This window comes from Paroedura picta, chromosome 6, assembly GCF_049243985.1.
Source record: "Paroedura picta isolate Pp20150507F chromosome 6, Ppicta_v3.0, whole genome shotgun sequence".
Lineage (NCBI taxonomy): Eukaryota > Metazoa > Chordata > Lepidosauria > Squamata > Gekkonidae > Paroedura > Paroedura picta.
Genome location: NC_135374.1, coordinates 33,113,057 through 33,134,272, shown reverse-complemented (window position 1 = coordinate 33,134,272; position 21,216 = coordinate 33,113,057). Strand labels below are relative to the sequence as shown.

Below are 21,216 nucleotides of genomic sequence, written 5' to 3'. Positions count from 1 at the left end.
TAAATGTGCTCATCAGTTATTGAAGGAACAATCTAGAGTCTGATTCCTTTCTTTTTAATGTATTTCTTTTTTATGTTTTAGGAGACGGAGAAAACCCAAGGGGCTTGTGTGGTGTGTGCCTCCCACATACAGACACACACACATACATGCATGCATACACATCAGAACTAACCAATGGTTTCAATTACCATGGTTAGCTCAAACTAAGTTTAGTAACGCCCTTCTAACTGCCTTCGAAAACTGGAGGTTAGCCATGATTAAGACAACACTATTGCCATGAATTAAACTGCACAGTTGTCCACTAAATAAAATGAACAGCAGGGACAAATTTTCACATGACAAAGGAGTAGTGAATGGAGAGAAGCATCCTGGCCTGGATCCAACATGGTCTGAAAGGATATGTGCTCAGCCTCTAGATCTGTACCAGAATGGGAGAACGCTTGTGTGACATTTTGAGTTGAAATGAGTAATAAATTCAGCAGCAGCAAGGCTAAACCAGTTTTAATGATTCTTAAACAGTGGTGAGAAAGACTGTGATGGAAGAACAAATACTTGCAAGCCAGTGAATCCTGTATGACTCTGATCAGAGCAGATAATAAATGACAGGAATATAATTAAAACTATAAGACTATAGTCAGTCCAAACTATTTCAGGCTGGAGTAAGATATCCTGCCTGCAACGGAGTATAAGGACCTCCATGACAGCTTCACCCCTCTGAGGAAGATCTGCAGGTGCCTCCCTGGAAATGGGCAAAATCAGCACCTGCCTGTACATAAACCTTCTCCATTGGGGCTTGTCCTCTCTGAGGAGGCCAAGAAGGCTCCACAAACAATGCAAAACTGAACTGTTTAAGAGAGCTTTTCTGGACAGGCAGTAGAGTGGCACTGTACTAAATGATTCAAAGTTACTTGGATGAATTATTAGGAACTGTGAACTCTACTACAGGATCCTGCCATGTAACTTTGTATCATTTAATGTGTCATGTTAAGACTTCTGCTTTGCTTCATTTTGTCCATCTTTTTTTTGTTTCTGATTTGTTCTACAGCTTTAATCCTACTGGATTGTTTCACTGAATCCCCCATCCTGTGGATCGTTCTGACCCACACAGTGTAATCCATCTTGAGTCCAGGTGAGAAAGGTGGACAAGAAATGACATAAAGAAATATATAAAGAAAAGTTGTCCCAGTGTTCCTTTTTTACTCTAAGGAAGAGGGCATCTTAGCACAGGATGAACATGAGCAGCTGTTCCCATCTTGGGTGGGAATGGCTGGAATATTCAGATTGAATGGCTAGTAGGGCGGCTCAGAGGTCTTGCACGTGGCTTTCCATTCATTGAGTACAGCACTGTAAAGCATTGTGGTTTCCAAAAATACCCCACCCAGACAAAAATACTAGTCCTCACTACGACCGTTTACGCATTGGAGGTTTCATGCAGGGCTGCAGACTGGAGTTTTATTCGTGGCAGGTTGCTCCATCTCTTCCTGCACCCACATGGGGGAATATTTGGCCCAGTGCACCTCATCTGCCCCCATTTGTACTCCTGCATGGGAGGTGGGGCAGTGAAGTTCCCAGTGCATAAATGGTCTACCATAAAGGTATGAATTGCTGCATAAAAAATGGACCATGTTATCTCAGAACATGTTATCTCTGAGTATCAAAATATAAAATGTATAGGGCAGAGAAAGACAAAGAACCCTGGAGGAAAATTAATGAATATATTTAAGCTGTGGAGTTTAATTAGAACAAATGGCAGCCTGTGGGAAGCTGTGGGCAGCACTTTCCTGGATGGCAACAATTATCAGCTGAAACTGTGTGGGCATGCATGCCATCAGAGGCCAAATGATTCATGGGAATGCCCTAGAATGCCTCCTGCACCCAAGAGTGATAGTATACCTTTAAAACACAATGTTTAAAAACAGTGCTAGTGCCCAAACATATGCGGATGAGGAATTAAATCTGGGTATAAATAAACAACATGAATCTATGTATGTAGGAATTTTTACATAGATAAGATATGTGTCATAAAACACTGTAAAATATATCTCCCAAAGCAGAAGATTTCAGAATTACCCTTTAGTATAGCTATAACAACAAAGAATATCAAACAAATAAATCACAGTAAAAGATCAAGAACATGGAGAATAAAGGTGGAACTGAGAGAAGAGAAATTAGTCATGTCTACACGGTAAATAGTTGCATTTGTGTTTACTGCTGCCTACTCGACAAACAAGAAAAATAGTTCTTTCCCACAGACTTCATTCTATGAGCTTTATAAGGTACTGGTAGTGAATGACTGAAGGCACTGGCAGCAGGCCTTTAGAGAAAGCGATCAAAGCAGGCCTTGAATAAAAGTATCTTTTACCATATCCAAAAATGGTCCTCAGAGGAAGCAGCAGAAAGCAGGAAAGGAGGCTGGACTCCCAATCCAGCTGTCCTGAAGCAGCTTGAACTCCCATCCCCAAAGGCTCGTGATTGCTCATGGACCATGTGGCCAGCTCCTGTGTGACACTAGTGGCATGGGAACTGGCTCACCTCATTTGTTCTGCTGGTGCCCGCTCCATAGGAGCAATGAGAGCTGTGGGCCCCAGTGAATTCTGCAGCCAGGTTTATTAATGCATTAGTTTGATCCTCACTCTTTGATCTAATGATAACAAATCATTCAGCTTTTGAATTCACGCTATGGAAACCATCCAATTAAAAATCTCATTACAGTACAAGACCAGAAAAAGAACCCGTAAACAGAACATGCAACAGGTTTCTTTCAAAAATATGGACTGGCCAAATCTTGTAGATAAAATCTTGCCATCTCTCCACAGGAAAGCCCTTACCGCTGCTGTAAAATCATGACTGCAGTGAGGCAATGGGGCCCAGCTATTAACAGTGCCAGCTGTTCTGTGTTTTCCTTCCACCACATGCTTACTCAAGAGTCAAACTACGTGGCATTTCACATTCATTTTAAAATGCTTTTTGGAAATGGCATTTGACAGGACTGGAGATCAGCATGGGGAAATGAGAGAGAGAAAAGGAAGTGTTCTTTTATTCTCCCTCTCTGTTTCTTGCTGAAAAAGCCATCCTGCGGTTCCTCATATCCCGGGGGTGACTTAGTGGAAAAAACAGCTTCCCCCCCAACCCACACACACACTTCTCTTCCATATGAAAAAGCAGCCCCACTTACTACACTTGCAAAAGAAAAGGTCTCCTTTTAAAAATGAAAGCAAAAGAAAACAAGGTTTTGTTTGACAGCACATTTATAAAGGAGGCTCTTAGCTCTAAAATATAAAATACAAGTGAAGACATATTTCACGCAGACATATTTCCAGGAAATCTCTGCAGTGACAAGTTAACAGGTAGTCTTAAAAGTGCCGGAATTACCAATTGCCATTTGTCCTCCATAGATTGCAGTGCAGTATAACGTACATCACGACTGCAGCCAGGATAATCACTAGTAAGAGCCGTCGCATGGCTGATAGGCCTGAAACACAAGTTCAAAATGAAACACTGATTTAGTTACCTCCTTGCATTTGACTTGGATGCATGCACAGTGGAAGAATTCCACAGCAGTTGTTATTTATCAAATTGCCAGGTCTTATTTTATTTATTTATTTATTATATTTATATACCACCCTCTCCGGGGGCTCAGGGCGGTTTACATAATAACACAAGAACAATACATGGAACAGTCTTATAAAACATTTGGGTAACGGTGCAATAATAACTGATAATTGTAAACATATAACATTATAATTGTATAACCAATAAACAATACAATGTTGCAACATACAAACAGGTCCAGAGTGTATAGGTGGTGTTCTGAGGGGGGCAGGGAGCAGGGGCCCTTTGGTCGCTGTTGGTTATATATATCTGGTCTCGACCGAATGCCTGGCAGAAGAGCTCCTCCTTGCAGGCCCTGCGGAACTGTTTAAGCTCCATCAGGGCCCTGATCTTCTCCGGGAGCTCGTTCCACCAGGTGGGGGTCAGAACAGAGAATGCTCTGGCCCTGGTCGAGACCAGGCGGACTTCTTTAGGGCCAGGGACCTTTAGCTGGTTGGTGGCAGTGGAGCGCAGGGCTCTTTTGGGGGCGTAGGCAGGGAGGCGATCCCTCAGGTTCACTGGGCCCTGACCGCATATGGCCTTGAAGGTAATTACAAGAACCTTTAGTCTGATCCAGAATTCAACTGGCAACCACTGCAGTTGATGGAGAATGGGCCGGATGTGGGATCTTCATGGTGTTGCAGTGAGGATCCTGGCCGCTGCGTTTTGAACCAGCTTTAGCTTCGGGGTCAAGACTAAGGGCAGGACTGCGTAGAGCGAGTTACAAAAGTCCAGTCTAGAGGTGACCATCGCATGGATCACTGTGGCTAGGTGTTCTGGGGCCAGGTAGGGCGCTAGTAGCTTGGCTTGGCGGAGGTGGTAGAATGCCAGCTGCGCTACCTTTGTGATCTGGGCTCCCATTGTGAGGGAAGTGTTCAGAATCACGCCTAGGTTCCTGGCGGAGTGAGCCATAGAGAGCTGCACACCATCCAGGGCAGGCAGATGCGCTTCCTCACATGGGCCCTTCCTACCCAGCCACAGGACCTCCATCTTTGAAGGATTGAGCTTCAGACGACTCTGCTTGAGCCATCTCGTCACTGCTTCTAGGCAGCTGGCTAATGCTTCTGGGGGAGAGTCAGGGTGGCCATCCATCAGGAGGAGGAGCTGGGTGTCATCTGCATATTGATGGCAACCCAGCCCAAACTTCCATACCAGTTGTGCGAGAGGGCGCATGAAGATGTTGAATAGGATAGGAGAGAGGACCGCTCCCTGTGGGACTCCACAAGTAAGTTGCCGGCGGTCTGATGTTCTTTCTCCTATTGCTACCCTCTGTCCACGATCCCGGAGGAAGGAGATCAGCCATTGAAGGGCTGTCCCTCGTATTCCGGCATCGATGAGGCGGCGAGCTAGTAGCTCATGATCGACTGTGTCAAACGCTGCTGAGAGGTCTAGTAATATCAGCAGTGCCGACCTGCCTCGGTCCAACTGGCGACGGAGGTCGTCCGTCAGGGCAACTAGCACTGTCTCTACCCCATGGCCAGGCCGGAAGCCTGACTGGGATGGGTCCAGAACCGAAGCTTCTTCCAGGTATTCCGTCAGTTGGTTTGCGACTGCCCTTTCAATCATCTTCCCCAGAAACGCTAAATGCGAGACGGGTCTGTAATTGTTAGGCTCTCGCGGATCTAGAGATGTTTTTTTCAGCAGTGGGCATACCACAGCCTCTTTCAATCCCTCCGGGAATTCTCCCATTGTGAGAGATAGGTTGATTATCTCCCAGAGGGGGCCCTTTATCCTTATGCTAGCTGTTTTTAAGAGCCAGGATGGGCAAGGGTCTAGTGGGCATGTGGTTGGCCTTGCTGTTGCTAGTATCCTGTCTACTTCGGTCAGCGTGAGTCGTCTGAAGTTACTCATAGTTTTCTCCAAAGACGGCCAAGGGGCCTCTAGTTCATTTTTTGTATCTAAGGTTGGTGGGAGGTCGTGGCGGAGTAATCTGGACTTTCAAGATACAAACTAGTTAGCCCAATTTCATTTGGCTGACTTTTACAGTTAATAAAGATTTCCATTCGTATACTATGTGTATTGAATTTGTGAGTCACCTCAGGTAGGTCTTTAGATAATTCTTCAATATAATTTTTTTCTAAATAAATAAGAAGTGAATAATGAGTGGTCAATAGGTTTTTTTTTAAGTAACAGGCCATTGTGGCTAAGTATATTTTTATCAAAGCAGCATTCAGATATAATAATAAACCATAGCTTGTAACAATGTCTGAATCACAGTCTATGGCCTTCATGCCTATAAACCAGCCACTTAGGCCCAGAACACTGATTAGCAAGCAAAAAACATAACAGTTTGTAGTTGTGAGGCAACAAAAGTTTTATTGCAAATGTGGAACCCTTCATTTTTCAAGTTGCCCATGGATGGTAGAAGGAAAGATCCCAAGATTTCTGTAGCCTGTTCACATAAACCAGTTGCCGATGCTACATCTCCAGGTGTCCTGTCTTTCTTTCTACTGACCTGGACAAATCTTTCATGACTTTTGATAAGGGGTTACCAATTAAGGATTAGAACTTCCTGGAGATTTGGGGATAAAGCTTGCAGAAAGCAGGTTTTAGAGAAGAATTTACCTGGGTTTAGTGTCTTGGAGACCAGTCTGCAAAGCAGCCATTTCTTCCCCAAAGGGGACTGATCTCAGTAGTCAGTTTGGTCAGTTATAATTACGGGAGGTCTCCAGGCCTCCAAGCAACCCCCAGTCCAGGTTATATTTTCTTTACTAAAATACATGTATTGCTGCCTATTCCTGTGGCCCTGATCTCAGCACATTCTCCCTTAGGGTGCCGTCTATTCTCCAGTACCATGGATTTGATTGTAGATCACATATAATATGAACTGGCTTCAGCTGAATGGAAAGGATTTTGAACCTCATAACAAGTATGTAATGTAGATTTGTTGGGAAGGGGGAAATGGATAGCTGAAATCAGTTTAAATGCCAGAGAACAAAGACAAGTAGAAAACCAACATTTCCTTCTTCAGAGGCTAAAGCAGCCAGTTTAAGACAGCATTCATTCGTTATTATGTCTTAGAAGTATGCATGTTTCAGCCTTTCCCAAATATTAATTGTATACAATTAAGCCAGATTACCATACCTTTCTGCACATTTATCAACTTGTTCAATCAATGTACATTCTTAAATCCAATCAAAATTGTTAAAAAGTTCAATCCATTTCAGAAAGATACTCAGGCACTGAATAATAGTAATACCTAGCATTTTATAGCACTTCTGTGGGTTCAGAACTCTTCATCTTCCTTGGCTCAGTAACTGAAGAAACAAACAGGAAGCCCTGCAAAGCCAGATTGTTTCTTTAAGCACAACAGGAGGGGCTATAACTTGATAGGTCATTGACATGGACAGAGCCAAGCCTATTCAAGCTAGAAAGAATGATTCATTCCTGGCAAAATCCTAGGAGGATGCTAATTATATATTAATAAACTAATCATTTTACAGCAAGCAAGTTTTGTCCTGTTCCTTCCCTATAGATGGAATTATTGTGACATAAACTTTTATTGGCTAGAGCTCATTTTGTCAGATGCAATACAAGTTATATGCCCATATGCTAATACCATATACCTGATGAAGTCCTGCTTTAGGGGTCTTTCCAGATCTAAGGATCACTGCCCCTGTTAACACTTTTCATGACATGCTGAACAAGGATTTAAACTTTTAGCTCCACACACCACTTAATGCGATTTCTTTTATTTTCATTCCATCCCTCTGCAAAGGAGCTTGAGTACATACTTTCATCTTCCAGCTCTAGCCCCACAACTACCCTGAGAAGGAGCACATGAGATGGTGGCTGAGAAGTGACCAGCCCAAGTTCACCAAGAGAGTGTCATGGGTCAGTGGGGATTTCAGCCAGGATCTCTCTAATCGGAATCCACCACTCTAAGCCCCCACCTCTCCCCTCAAAAAGGGAGCAATGGTGGAAATTAATGCTACATGCTTATGTGACCCAGATGTGACGTAGACATGTTGGAGGGAGATGCTCTGGGTCTGGGCCAAAACTCTAAGGCAGAGGCTAATTCTACCATAGAGTTTTGCCTGAAAACCAAAGCATCACTCCCAACATGCCTACATCATGTCAGGGTCACACAGGGATATTGCATTAATTTCTAGCATTTTTTTTCTCGGTCCTGGTAAGTGTCCTTTCCATCCAAGAGATCTGGCAACTCCACTGCCAAGATGGGCAAGATTGTCAAGAGACCCAGCATGGTATACTTCCGGCTCCAAGGAGGTGCGCTTGGCCTCAACCAGGGCCAGGGCCTTTTTGGTCCTGGCCCCTACCTGGTGGAAAGAGCTCCCGGAGGAGCTACAGGCCCTGGGAGAGCTCTCAGCTTTCTGAAGGGCCTGCAAAACGAAGCTCTTCTGCCAGGTCTATGATTGAGGCCAATGTGGCAAGGAAAATCTGATGAAGCCTCCCCGTTGTAAAAAGCATAGCAATCACTAATCAATCTGTGCTCCCTCCTCCCACTCCTGCTCTTGTATTAATTTTCTTTTGGAGGGGTTAATGGGGCGCAGTCTACCATGGTCTTTTAAATGTTTTTATGAGTCTATTGTATTTGGAGATATGTCAGATGGTTTTAATACGGACAAACTATAACCAGCCACGAGCCAGTTATGAGAGTGGTGGGCAATAAATCCAGATAATAATAAATAAATAATAAATATTGGTCAGAGTGTCAGACAATGATCTGATAGATCCACTTTGAATTCCCACCCTCCTAAGGAGACTGTCTGGGTGATCTTAGGCCAGTGATACATTCATGCAACGTCATATTGGTATCTTCCTACAATTCTTTCAAATACACACAGCGTTTTCCTGAGCAAAAAAAATGTCTTAGGCTGAATGTTTCCTTGTGCCAAGATAAGGTTTATTCCACTGTAAACATGTTCTTGCATGAAGTTATTTCTTTTTAGTATCATGAAACTGTTTGCTTTCTCAGGAGCTTAGGACACTTGATAGCACTTGATCTACAAAAAGAATTTTCAGTCAGTTTTTACCTCCTCAACATTTAGAAATCAGACCCATAAAGACTGCAGGAATTCTGAGAGGGGTTAAAAGAGGCGGTTCAGGTAGACAGCCCAAGGGGGAATTTATCATTCTATGAAAAATGCCTGTGGACCTACTCAGTAGACAACTAACAGCAAGTGAGCTCTACGGGTGGTGCTAAAAACCTATTGTGGTATTTGAAATTACATGGGTGGAATTCTGGTCAACAATTTAGTGGAGGGGAAAGTTACAGTTTTAGGGAATTACTGTGATTATGCTTGGGGAAAAGATCAGAAATGACACAGGTTCAGAGGCCAACTGGGAGATGTCTTTTAAAGCATCTTTTTTTCCCCCTAGAGAAGGCAAAATTTCGATGATGAATATGTGTTCCACTGAAAAGATGTTCAAATGTTGAGGAACAGAAGAAAAAATATGCATGTACATAGTATTTCCAACTGAATTTCAAAAGAAATTCCAACTAAACATCCGGAAGAAGTTCCTGACAATTAGAGCAGTTTCTCAGTGGAACAGGCTTCCTCGGGAGGTGGCAGGTTCTCCATCTTTGGAAATTTTTAAACAAAGGCTAGATAGCCATCTGACAAAGAGGTTGATTCTGTGAAGGCAAAGGGGTGGCAGGTTACAGTAGATGAGCGATTGGGATGTGAGTGTCCTGCATAGTGCAGGGGGTTGGACTAGATCGGTGGTCCCCAACCACCTGGCCGCGAAGGCCCTGGCACCGGGCCGCGGCTCCCTCTCCCCGCCCCCCCAGTAAGAAACTTCCCAGGCCACAAGCAAATTGCTTGCGGACCAGCAAGCTTCTTTTTGTGGGAGGGGGGGAGAGGGCAGCAGGGCCACTCATGCACGTTTGCGCGGCCGGGCAAGCCCTCCCCGCCGCTGCAGCCTCAAGAAGGTTGCGGACCACTGAACTAGATGACCCATGAGGTCCCTTCCAACTCTATGATTCTATGATTCTATGATTCTGTGTAATAGTTTTCCCCTCTGCAGTTCTTCACAGGTCACAAACTTGCTCCCTGACCCAAGAATGACCTTGTAGATATTTCTTATCTCACTCTGTGCATGGCTTGAATAAGTAATACATCACCAACTTTGTTATTTTGTCAAAACTGGCCAACAGAGAAGGACACCTCCCCCCATTCCTAAAGACAAAAGAATTAGATTAAATGGCATCTTTGATGGCAGAATTTACTAACAGCATTTCTGAAATTAGATTGCCGGCCCTCCACTCCTTTTTCAGAGCTGCCCTGCTGAAAAACTAGCTGCTAATAATGGGTACAAGTTTGTGTGGATGGGAGGATATTGACAAGAATAACCCACATGGCCCCACTGACATTCATTCCAACAATATCTCATACATTCATGACCAATGTGAACTAGCAAAACATGATATTACAAGACTTATACCCAACCATGAATCTTTAATTAATTCTACAACATCTCCCACTATTTTCCCTGTTCCTCAAACTATTATGATGTGTTTATATGGCTTTTTATTATTTATAATAATCTCATGCTGCTGTTTTTTTTTTCATTTTTACTGTACAGTAGCTCTACTTATGGAAGGGGGGAATGATGCAGTTTGAAGGAAGCCAGTTTGGCAATACTTGCAATAGAACAAAGTTTGACTCCAATGCTACCTTAATCAAAGTATAAGCTTTTGGGTGCGTGCACACACTTCCTCAGATACAATTTAAATACGTGTAACCAGTCCATACTTTACCTATTCTGATGCTTCAAATCAATGCAGCCACCTACCTGAATCCATCACTTACGGTTATGTTTCTGAATCACTTGACTGGGTTAGGTTTGGATGGCACACTAACTCCAGCAATCCTTCCTGAAGAGCAGGAAAGGTGGTGCTTCAGAACCAATGCTTTGCCCTATGGCTTATGGATCACTACAAGGTTCCATCTCACCCTCCACACTATTCAATATATATTTGAAACCATTGCTTAAGGTCCTCCAGAGATTTGGACTATGTTGTTATCAATGTGCACATGACACTCAGCTGTCAGTCTTTCTTTTCCATCTAATGCTGGAAAGGCACAGGAAGCCTGATCCAGCATTTAGGAACTATGAGGGACTAGACTGGGACAAAAAAGGTAAAAATTAAATCTGAAAACTATACAAGTACCCTTAGTCAGAAGCATAACTACCATAGAAATGCACTTTGTATCTTCATTGGATGCAGCTGAAATCTTTTGCAAAGGCCAGTCCACAACTTTGGGGTGTTCCTTGATTTGCTACTGCTTCTAGGTAGCCAGTTGTTAGCTGTACTTTTGAAGCTATTTTTGAAGCTATGCCCATTTGTGGGTCAGAGAAATCTGGCTATGGCTATTCATGCATTAGTCACATCTAGACTTAAATGCTCTACAAGTAGCTTCCTGAAGAGAATTTATAAACTAGTTCAGACTGCAGCAGGCAGACATTAGAGGGAAGAAAACTCCAAAGGTCATCTATTTTCATTGGTTGCCAGTCAAGCTTCCAGACCTCACTGAAAGTTTTAGGTACTAGAAGAGTCTAAGTAGGCTTCCTTAAAAACAGTACTGCTAGAGTCCTAAATGGTCTGAAAAAAATGTATTCAAGAATTTTCTTCTTCCATACAAATCTGTCCAGGCATGAAAGTGCTTTTCAAAGATATTAATCCATGTACCTCAGTTATTCAAAGTATTAGGTTATTTTATATATACTAGCAAGAAAGCGCATTGCAACCAGGAAAGCAATGAGAGCTAGGACCCAGGGGACACTGGGTTTAGATCTCTCTCTGTCTCTCTCTCCCTCTCCCTCTCTCTGTCTCTCTAATAATAAAAACATATATATGTTTTATTATTAAATTTATTACTTGCTGCACCTGGGCCAACCAGCTCGTGGCAGTTTAGATCAAGAGTAAAATCACAATAAAACAGTAACAAAGATAAAACCTGCAAGCCCCACGCACCAGAAACCACCCCATGAGGCTTAGATAGCCTGACTGAGTTCTGTGCCACAGGGTGGGTAGCAGATGTTAGCTCAATAAGATGTTCAAGATTTGAATATATTAATTCATAAAGAAAAAAGAAACAGAAAAGAAGTTTCTTAGTCTTACATTCGTATATTATCTATCAACAAATTTGAAGAGAAAGTCCCAGAATTCATGAAATCTTCTGGTGGTCTTCTGTTCACCAGGCTGATAAGTTTTGCTATCACAGCATATTCTCTAAACTTCTCCAACCATAAGTCCAGGTCAGGTAACTCTTGCTGCTTCCATCTCAAAGCGACTATATGTCTTGCTGCAGTGGTCGCAAAAAAGAAAAATTCTCCAGCAAATGCAGGTGAATTAACAGGGAAAATGGCCAACAACATACATTTGGGGTCTAATGGAAACATAAGCTCTAGTATTCTCTTCAATTTCTCATGTATTTTAATCCAGAATGTTATGGTTTTTTTTTTTACATGACTCCCACATGTGAAAAAAAGAATCAATAGTATCATAACAACTCCAACAGGTCCCATCAAAGTGACTTGTTATTCTGCTTATACCCTTGGGAGACAAAGAAAGGTTGAGTTTTCTTTGCAGCCACCCCATAATTATGAAATGCCTTTTTTGTCAGGAAGTGTATCTTGCCCTTTCCTTGCCAACATGACATCATAATCTGAAGACAGCCCTTTTTTGAAAGAACCTTTGGTCTAATAAAGTTGAAAAACTTGTTACTGATTATGCTCTGGAGCTGTCACTTGGAGGAATTCATAAACCTGTAAACAGCTTTTATGTATTAATTTAGCTGGCTTTCCATGATGATTTACTTTGGGGGTATAGTATTTTACTGTGCACCATGTGGATTGAAATTATCTCCACATGAAGCTCTGGATACATACAGAATAACGGGCCATAAATGTTCTCAATAAATCAAATCCTTCAGGATAGTGGTCCCCAACCTTTTATCACTGGGGACCGGTCAACGCTTGACAATTTTACTGAGGCCCGGGGGGGGGGGTAGTCTTTCGCCAAGGGATGTCACCGCTGCCGCCTGAGCCCCTGCTCCGCTTGCTTTCCCACCGATGCCCCTGACTTCCCACCACCCTCTGGGGGGCACTGCTAGCTGCAGCTGCTCAGTGCCACACTGAGGGGGAGTCCCAGCCATGGTGGCCACCGGAAAGCACCAAAGGTGAGCTGGTGGCAGAGTGGCAGGGCAGCCCCTGAGGCAGCAGCCGAGGAGGAGGAGGAGGAGCCGCAACCCGGTACCGACTGATCCACAGACCAGTCCCAGTCTCCAGAACGGGGCTTGGGGACTACTGCTTCAGAAGCTAGTGTACAGTTTTCAGAATTGAACTGAAAATGGTTTTGGGGGGATCTTAATTTGTTTATAATGCTAGAGCTGTAGAAATGCTCACATTGGTCTAAGGTTACTAACCCCCAGGTGGGACATGGCATTCTCCCAGAATTACAACTCTCTTAAGGAAATGATAACTCTACAGACTTGCCTCTCCACAGCAATTAACTACCCTCTTCTCCCCAAAATTCTGCCCTCTGTGCGCAGCACCCCCAAATCTCTAGGAATGCCAGAGCTACAACCTTGACCCAAAACATAGCAGCCACACTTAATCAACTTATACCATCTCAGAAACACTTATTGTATACAAATATATAATGAAGATCTTAAATTTTTGTTAGTTTGTTTTTGCTGTGATCCTATTGTTATGTTCAAAGGGCTATCTGTACACAATTCAGGGTTATCAAAGAACTAGCTTCAAAGCCCGTTCCTAAGAACGGACCTTGAAAGGGTCCCATCCCCTGGCCACCAGGCAGGCAGCTTAAGGTGGCTTTGGGCAGCAGCTCGCAGCCAGATCAAGTGGATGGGTTGGGGGGGCTGGGCAGCTCATTAGCAGGGCTGGGACAGAGCTCCTTAGCAGGCAGTCAGCAGGCCTGGAGGCCCTCGTTAGCAGGCCCTGCTTAGCAGGCCCTGCTTAGCAGGCCAGGAGGTCCTTGTTAGCAGGCCCTATTTAGAAGGCCAAGTGGCCCTCGTTAGCAAGCCCTCCACCCCTTTGCTGAGGGCCCTCTCCCCTGACCTGCTGCTGGCTCCAGGCACTGAGCCGTCTGAGAGCAAAGAGGCTAGAGTCGAGGAACGGAGGGCAGGAGATGTAGGGGCAGAGCCAATCAAGGCATAGTGGCCCTATTCCAACTTGGACAGCCAGGCATGTCACCTCCTAGGCTGTTTCACAAATATATAGAGGGACAGCAATGGATAAGGATGGGCAGCCAGCAGGCATACACAGCAGGCCACTACACATAAACAGTGCATGTACTTCTGGACCCAGCCATCATGCTTATGATACTTGGGGGGGGGGGATTCAGACACTGCTCCATTGAATTAAACAGCATAATTGCATCATTTGCGGGACCACCAGATAAATGAGAAGGACAATACACAGTGGTATAATGTTACAATATGTTGCTAGTGCGCAGCCATGGTATGGTTTGGCATGATTAAAGTGGAGCACTCACTATCGGTAGATTATTCCAGCATCTCTCCAAACAGTTATGCAGACAGAAGTAGACAAACCCACCAAATGGCAAGAACAGAACTGGGCAGGACTCAAGCTACTCTCTGCACCTCCATAGGCTTGCATGTCTTTAGGATCAGGGCGACTATGGTTTTTTCAAGGCAAGCCTGAATGTCTAAATGGGTGTTGCTCACATAACAATACTTTAAAACTTGAAATTACAGATCCATTTTTGAAAATACAAAGAAATGGTAGAGAAGCTAAGAGACTGAGTAAGAGCCTGTGTCTGACCTTAGCCATAGACTCCCTTAAGCCATTATCTCTGGGAACTGACCAGCCATGGTAATTCAAGAATAATACCTTCAGCAAGATAATAATGGGGAACACTTGAAGAGATTACACAGTACTAAGTGACTAATTATAAATCCAGCCCAGAAATAAGTTTTAATTATGTGTTCTGTTCTTTTAAAAAAATAATGATGATATTTTAAACAGAAACTCTGTTTTGTGAGTCTTTAGCATCCCACTAATCCATGTTCTTAAGCACTGCTCTACTCAGTACTTGGGCTTTGCAAGTTTCAGTTGTACTGTCTTTTAAAAATGCAGTTGATAATAAGAGCAGCTCAGGATGATACCCTGAAGTAAAAAATGGTTTGTTGGCAGAAAGTGCTGTGACATCACAGAAAACTAATGGCAACCCTGTAGGGTATGCAGGGCAACAGATGTTAAGAGTTGGTTTGCCACGGCTTGCCTCTGCATAGTAAACTTGATTTCCCATCCAAATAAAACTCATCCTGTTTAGCTTCTGAGGTCTGATGTGATCTGGCCTGTCTGAGCCACCCAGGTCAGGGCAAAAATGGGTAGGATTAACATCAAAACAACTAAGGGCACTCTTTGAAGTCTGTGCTTACTATGCAGATGCAAGCAACAGCAAACCACCTCTGTTTGCCTGCCCCCTTGAAAACCCTACAGTGTTGCCATTAGGGTGTGCATTCAGTATATCCAAGATGTATTATCAGTATCTTCTGACTATTCTTCCAGCAGATTATAGATTGGGGATGAATTTCAGCTATCCAAAATGGCCAGCTCTGGGAAAAAAACCTCAAATATTTTTGAGATTGCTGAATAATCAAATTGAAAGAGTTTTTAAAGGAATTAAGAGTACTTTTAAATACCTTCTGGCTGACTGTGCCACTTGTTGTTGTTGTTAGGTGCGAAGTCGTGTCCGACCCATCATGACCCCATGGATAATGATCCTCCAGGCCTTCCTGTCCTCTACCATTCCCCAGAGTCCATTTAAGTTTGCACCTACTGCTTCAGTGACTCCATCCAGCCACCTCATTCTCTGTTGTCCCCTTCTTCTTTTGCCCTCGATTGCTCCCAGCATTAGGCTCTTCTCCAGGGAGTCCTTCCTTCTCATGAGGTGGCCAAAGTATTTGAGTTTCATCTTCAGGATCTGGCCTTCTAAGGAGCAGTCAGGGCTGATCTCCTCTAGGACTGACCGATTTGTTCGCCTTGCAGTCCAAGGGACTCGCAAGAGTCTTCTCCAGCACCAGAGTTCAAAAGCCTCAATTCTTTGACGCTCGGCCTTCCTTATGGTCCAACTTTCGCAGCCATACATTGCAACTGGGAATACCATAGCCTTGACTAAACACACTTTTGCTGGCAGGGTGATGTCTCTGCTTTTTAGGATGCTGTCTAGATTTGCCATAGCTTTCCTCCCCAGGAGCAAGCGTCTTTTAATTTCTTTGCTGCAGTCCCCATCTGCAGTGATCTTGGAGCCCAGGAAAATAAAATCTGTCACTATCTATTATGAAAACACACAAAACAAATAAAAACCAAGGAAACCATCAACATAACAAAACTAAGATTATTATCTTCTCTAATTCTCCTTCTCCTCCTTAGCACCAGCAGCTGAGAGGACAGGAAAATCCACCAACTATACCAACAAGGTGAAGCCCTCAAGCAAAAAGGATACTGAACCCTTTTTCCTTCTCTTGTGACAAATGAAGTGCCCTCCAAGAGACAGAAATGCATATTTTTCCACATCTGAGAATTCAATCCTCAGTATTTTATCACTATTTGAAGTGTATCCCAGCATTTGCTTATATTCAGTGTACAGGAATCACAATGATTTGATACTTTATGTGGTCTTACATAAAAGTCTTCAAGTGTTACATAGCGTTTTAGAAATAATATTGGAGGATTAAATATACAAACACCTTGTCATAAATATGTCATTTATCATTGTAAAAGAAAATATTTCATAATCTGTTTTTCTTCCCCAATTTTCCAGAAAAAAGGAGGGAGACTTCTCCCTCCCCATTTTTTCCAATTTTCTTCCAGGCCTTCTATATTTCCTACAGGAGAATCCTATAATGGGGTAATTCCCTGAGAAGGGTGTAGGCACTAGAAAACCCCTGGACTGGCCTAGAGCATCACTCTTCCAAATCCATAGCACACTTCCAGCAACTGTTTCTGGATACTGCAGATTAGTCATTATTTTTCTTGTCTCTTTTACAGGCTGCCTCCACCAGGGCTAGAGACATACATGAACCCTTACTCCCTGCAATATCAATCACCTGCAGAGTTACAATGTGATCAACTGCTACAGAGCCAGCATGCCTCTAGCTGTTTGGCATATGGTTGCCAGCTCTAATGTTCTAGTCTGGTTCCCACACCATGGTAAGCTGCTCAACAAGCAGTTGCTCGAGCAATGTAGTTGCATCTAACATCAGTGTGTAAGGACAAGAGCTTTCAGAGACATTTGGCAACCTAACTTACCTATCTCACCTTCAGGACTTCATTCCTGAAGGAGTTTGTTTTAATGGAGTTTGGTCAACAAGGTCTATGCTCACCAACTCCTTGCCACTAACCTCAGTGGTCTTACATATCAGTCTCACACAACAGGAGAAGGCTAAATGGGTCCAACAAACTCGCAGTTGTGTCTAGCAAGGCTCCCTGGGGCTCACAAACTCCATGATTACTGCTTTTGTTTGGTAAACCATACACGATGGGGAGAGGTGATAGGAAATGAGAGTTTCTAGAATAAACACCAGATAGGATGTGACCTTCTGGCAGAGGCCATGGGTTTTCCATTGGTCTTTTCTCCGCTAAGCAACCTACGGCAGTGTCTGTGTGGAACATTCCAGCTTGATGTAGTGGTTAGGAATGCGGACTTCTAATCTGGGAAGCTGGGTTTGATTCCTTGCTCCCCCATATGAAGCCAGCTGGGTGACCTTGAGCTTGCCACAGCACTGATAAAGCTGTTCTGTCTGAGTAGTTATATCAGGGTTCTCTCAGGCTCACCCACCTCACAGGGTGTCTGTTGTGGGGAGAGAAAATGGAAGGTGATTGTAAGCTGCTTTGAGACTCCTTCTGGTAGGGAAAAGTGGCATATAAAAACCAATTATTTTTCTTCTAACAAAAAAGATTACGTGTGGATTCAAACCCCATGTCAGAGTTCCCAGGAGGGTGGTGCTTATAGGACTCATGTTGAACACACCACAGTCTTCCATACAGTAAAAAGTGCTGTTTTGCCATTGTTTCTTCTGTTGTTGTGTTCTGCAGGTAGTGGCATAGTGGCATCAGGGAGACCCCACTAGCATCACTATGCATGCTCATATAACTAACATGGGGGTGTTAGTACTGACATACTGTTCTGTGATTGGTGGATGTTGGCAGAACAAGATTTCTGAAGAACTTTTCTTTTAAAACGAGCTGCTGAAAACAAAGCACCGTTCTGCAAAACTAAAGCTGTATTCCAAGTGGGCAAGTCAGATGCCTTTTCAGAAAGATGAAGGTGCCTAACAAATCAAAAAATTTCCTTCCTTTCAAGGTGAGTGAAATAGTGCGGTTTTGTGTGCCCTTGTTCTTGTTTGCTCTGGAAACTCATGAAACTTATGGCCAAGCTGCGGTCACATACCACATCACTCAACAAAGCCAAGGTTCATCTGTCATTCTACAATGAGGCAACCTGATTTTTAAGCAGATCACACCTTACTAAGTTTCAGGACCCTGCTATAATGTGCAGCTTGCCTGCAGATGGTCTGTTTTGTAGACAAGGTAGGAAACAGTGATTGGCCACAGGTCCCTAGAACAGATGCATATCATTAAGCAATTAGTGCATGTAGTTTGAGCCAGCTTGGGATAGTGAAAAAAATCCTTGCTTTAATCAAAATTCTGCTGCTGCCCCATCTAAACAAAAAAATGTTCTAAATTGTTTTGAAGAGCAAGCAACTATTCTCAACAGTATATCTTATTAATGGCTTATTTATTCCTATAATCTTTATTAATTTCTCACAAAGAACCTACTTTGAAGCCTCAAGCATTTTTAAAGGGGAAAATGCTGATGAGAAAAGTTTGCAAGTCAGTTGCATGGAAGTTTGTCCTTTTAAGTCTTCCCAGATATAATAACCCTTCTTTCTAGCCTTTATATATTGGTACAAGAGAAGCTGGTGGGTACAACATTTTTGAACATGCACTTGACAAAAGTACTTTCCTGGGGGCACCTTCTTGTGGTTCCAATCTGCAAATAACTTGGAAGGCATGTAGAAGCACATCAGGGGGAGGCTTCCTGCGAGTTTGATGTCTCTAGCTTGCACAAGGTCTTCCTATACACTCCTGAACCTGTGCCAGTCATGTCCCCAGAAAGCACCTAACTGGGAGCACCTTTGGGGGTCGTAACTCAGATCCCCTAAACCCAATCCTCACCAAATTTGGAATGCAGGTAGAAGGAGCGTCAGCTGGAGATTCTGTGTGAGTTTGGTATATCTATCCTGCTGTGGTGGATGTACGGTGTCATGAGTCTTATGAACCAAACCAATTCATTGGGCACCTAAAAGTTTGTGATCGTTTGTGGCTCACGAACCAAGCACATCACAAACCATGACCCATTTATGCCCATCCCTGCTTGTGGGTGGCCTGAGACAGATAAGCAGAAAGTTATGGGATTCACTGCATCTTCTATGTAATTTGATACAATATCAGCCCAGCAACAGCAGCAGACAGTGAGCGATCTCTCATTCTCTCCTTGTCCTAGCTACATTATAGCTACACTCAGGTGCATAGCTATGTTGGTCTGAAGCAGCAGAATACTGTATCTGGTGAAGTCTGCATGCACACGAAAGCTTATACCTTGAATAAAACTTTGTTGTTCTTAAAGGTGCCACTGAACCAAAATTTTGTTCTATTATAGCAATTGTAGCTTCCTCTTTACAAAGTGCAGGAGTTGTTAGCATGTACTAAATCTGTTATCTAGTGCTAAAGATTCTATTTCAGGAATATTATTAACATTATTATTTATTTTTACTGTCACAGTCCAGGATATAAAAATTAAACATGGTAAAACATTTAAGATCTATATCTATATTTGGATGGATTGAGCTAGTCCTCAATAAAGTTCAATTTTGAATTGTTGAAAAATTAAATACTTCAGAAATCTAGATAACACACAATTTTTAAAAACTCATACAAATCTGGATCTGTGACAAGACATAGGAAATATATTACTTGAAAACAACATGTTAAACTATTTAATATGCCAACCACTGAATGTTCCATAAGTCATTGTTCTATGGTGTTGTATATCATGGTGCATGGTGCTGTACACTTCTGTACACATGGTACATAAGTCTAATTGCCTATTTTCAACTGGCAAATAATGAAAGTTACATAAAATTATGATTGCATAATTACAGTGAGAGAGAAAATGCAGAAATTCATGGTGTAATGTTTGCAGTGCAACTCATATTTCGATGTTCACATAAAAGAGCAAAAAAAAAAAGTGGAACTACTATAAATTTGAGAACCTCCTGGAAAATAAAGCTGATTAAGCAGCTGCATTGGCATTCCATTGTGCAAGTCTATTAAAAGGTAAATGTTCCTCTGCCACATTAAGCAATGTGTGTATTTAATACAAGCAATTAAAAAAAAAACAAGAAATAATAACTGAAAACCTGCCAAACATGTTCTTTTGTAATAGCTTTTATTTCCCAATAATAATATGCTCTCACTCTCTCTGTAAAAAAAAAAAGTAATAATTTCCATATGCAAATACTGATCAAAAAAGTCACCACAACTTCTTCATACACTGTTCATCTCACACTATTCCCCATCACTAGGAGCAGTCAGAGTATTTAGTTTAAGAAAATGATGCAACAGCACCCTGCAACCATGGGTAGAAGCCAGAAGCACAGGCCTAGACTCTCAGGGCATCAGATCTGCATCAATATTTGCAAGTATGGGTGTACATTCAGATCTACCTAAGTTGAAAATATATTCCCCCCACACACAAAAAATACCACATTTTCCGTATATATTTTGGCTTCCAGAATGTATTCGGGTTTTCTCAGGATAACTGGGGGGGGAGGGGGAATCCCAAGAAAATTCCAGATATATTTGAGAAATACCAGTAGATCCAAAATGGTGGTGGGAGTAATCTGCTGTAAAGGGACTGCAGTAGAAGCCCGACAAACAGCAGATTACTCCCACCTCTCTACCATTTTTTTTAATTTTTAAAGGGACTGCAGAAGACAGCCAGAAGATCAGCTGTACAGTGGGCAGCAGATTATTCGCACCAGCTCGGTTTGGGGCTGGCTTAAACTGTGCTGCAGGAGAAGCCATCCAAGTTAAGATCTGCATGTGGCAGGAAAAGGTCCCCACACCACATGCAGATCCTGGGCCCAGCTTCTCCTGCAGCAGTTTTAACCATGCTGCAGAAGAAGCCAAGCCAGACCCAGGATCAGGCTGGCTTTTTTTTAATGGTATTTTTCTTCTCAGGTCTATTCAACCTGAAATAATTCAGCCCAAGCACTGCCAAATAAACAGAATAATCTTTTCTTTTCTTTTTTGCTAAAGAATCCTTCTATACTCCCAGAATGACAACATGTAGCAGGCTGTATATTCAGCATCTGTCACAACTGTAGTTTATATAGATTCTTCAGACATATTTTGTTTTAACCCCACAATCTCAAAATCAGGATACGGTTCTTATGCTGGCTCAGTTAATTATTAAGTTTTCCTTTTAATGATAGGTTTAGCATCTCACAAAGAATCTATTGAGAAGCTAGGCCCATTATGCTAGTGTTGTATAAACACAGGTCTCCCCTGAACAGAAAGGCATATATGGAAATAGAGGTG

The 21,216-nt window shown here is 42.8% G+C and overlaps 1 protein-coding gene across 4 annotated transcripts in view; it reads right to left on the bottom strand.

Moving 5' to 3' along the window:
• Nucleotides 1-21,216, bottom strand: part of ST3GAL6 (ST3 beta-galactoside alpha-2,3-sialyltransferase 6) — a 56,065-nt gene that overhangs the window by 26,469 nt on the left and 8,380 nt on the right. For all 4 annotated transcript variants that reach the window (XM_077342041.1, XM_077342040.1, XM_077342043.1 and 1 more), the window contains exon 2: nt 3,373-3,472. In XM_077342041.1, coding sequence (XP_077198156.1) covers nt 3,373-3,461 — 89 coding nt within the window. In that variant the 5' untranslated portion in view covers nt 3,462-3,472. The remainder of the gene's footprint in view (nt 1-3,372; nt 3,473-21,216) is intronic.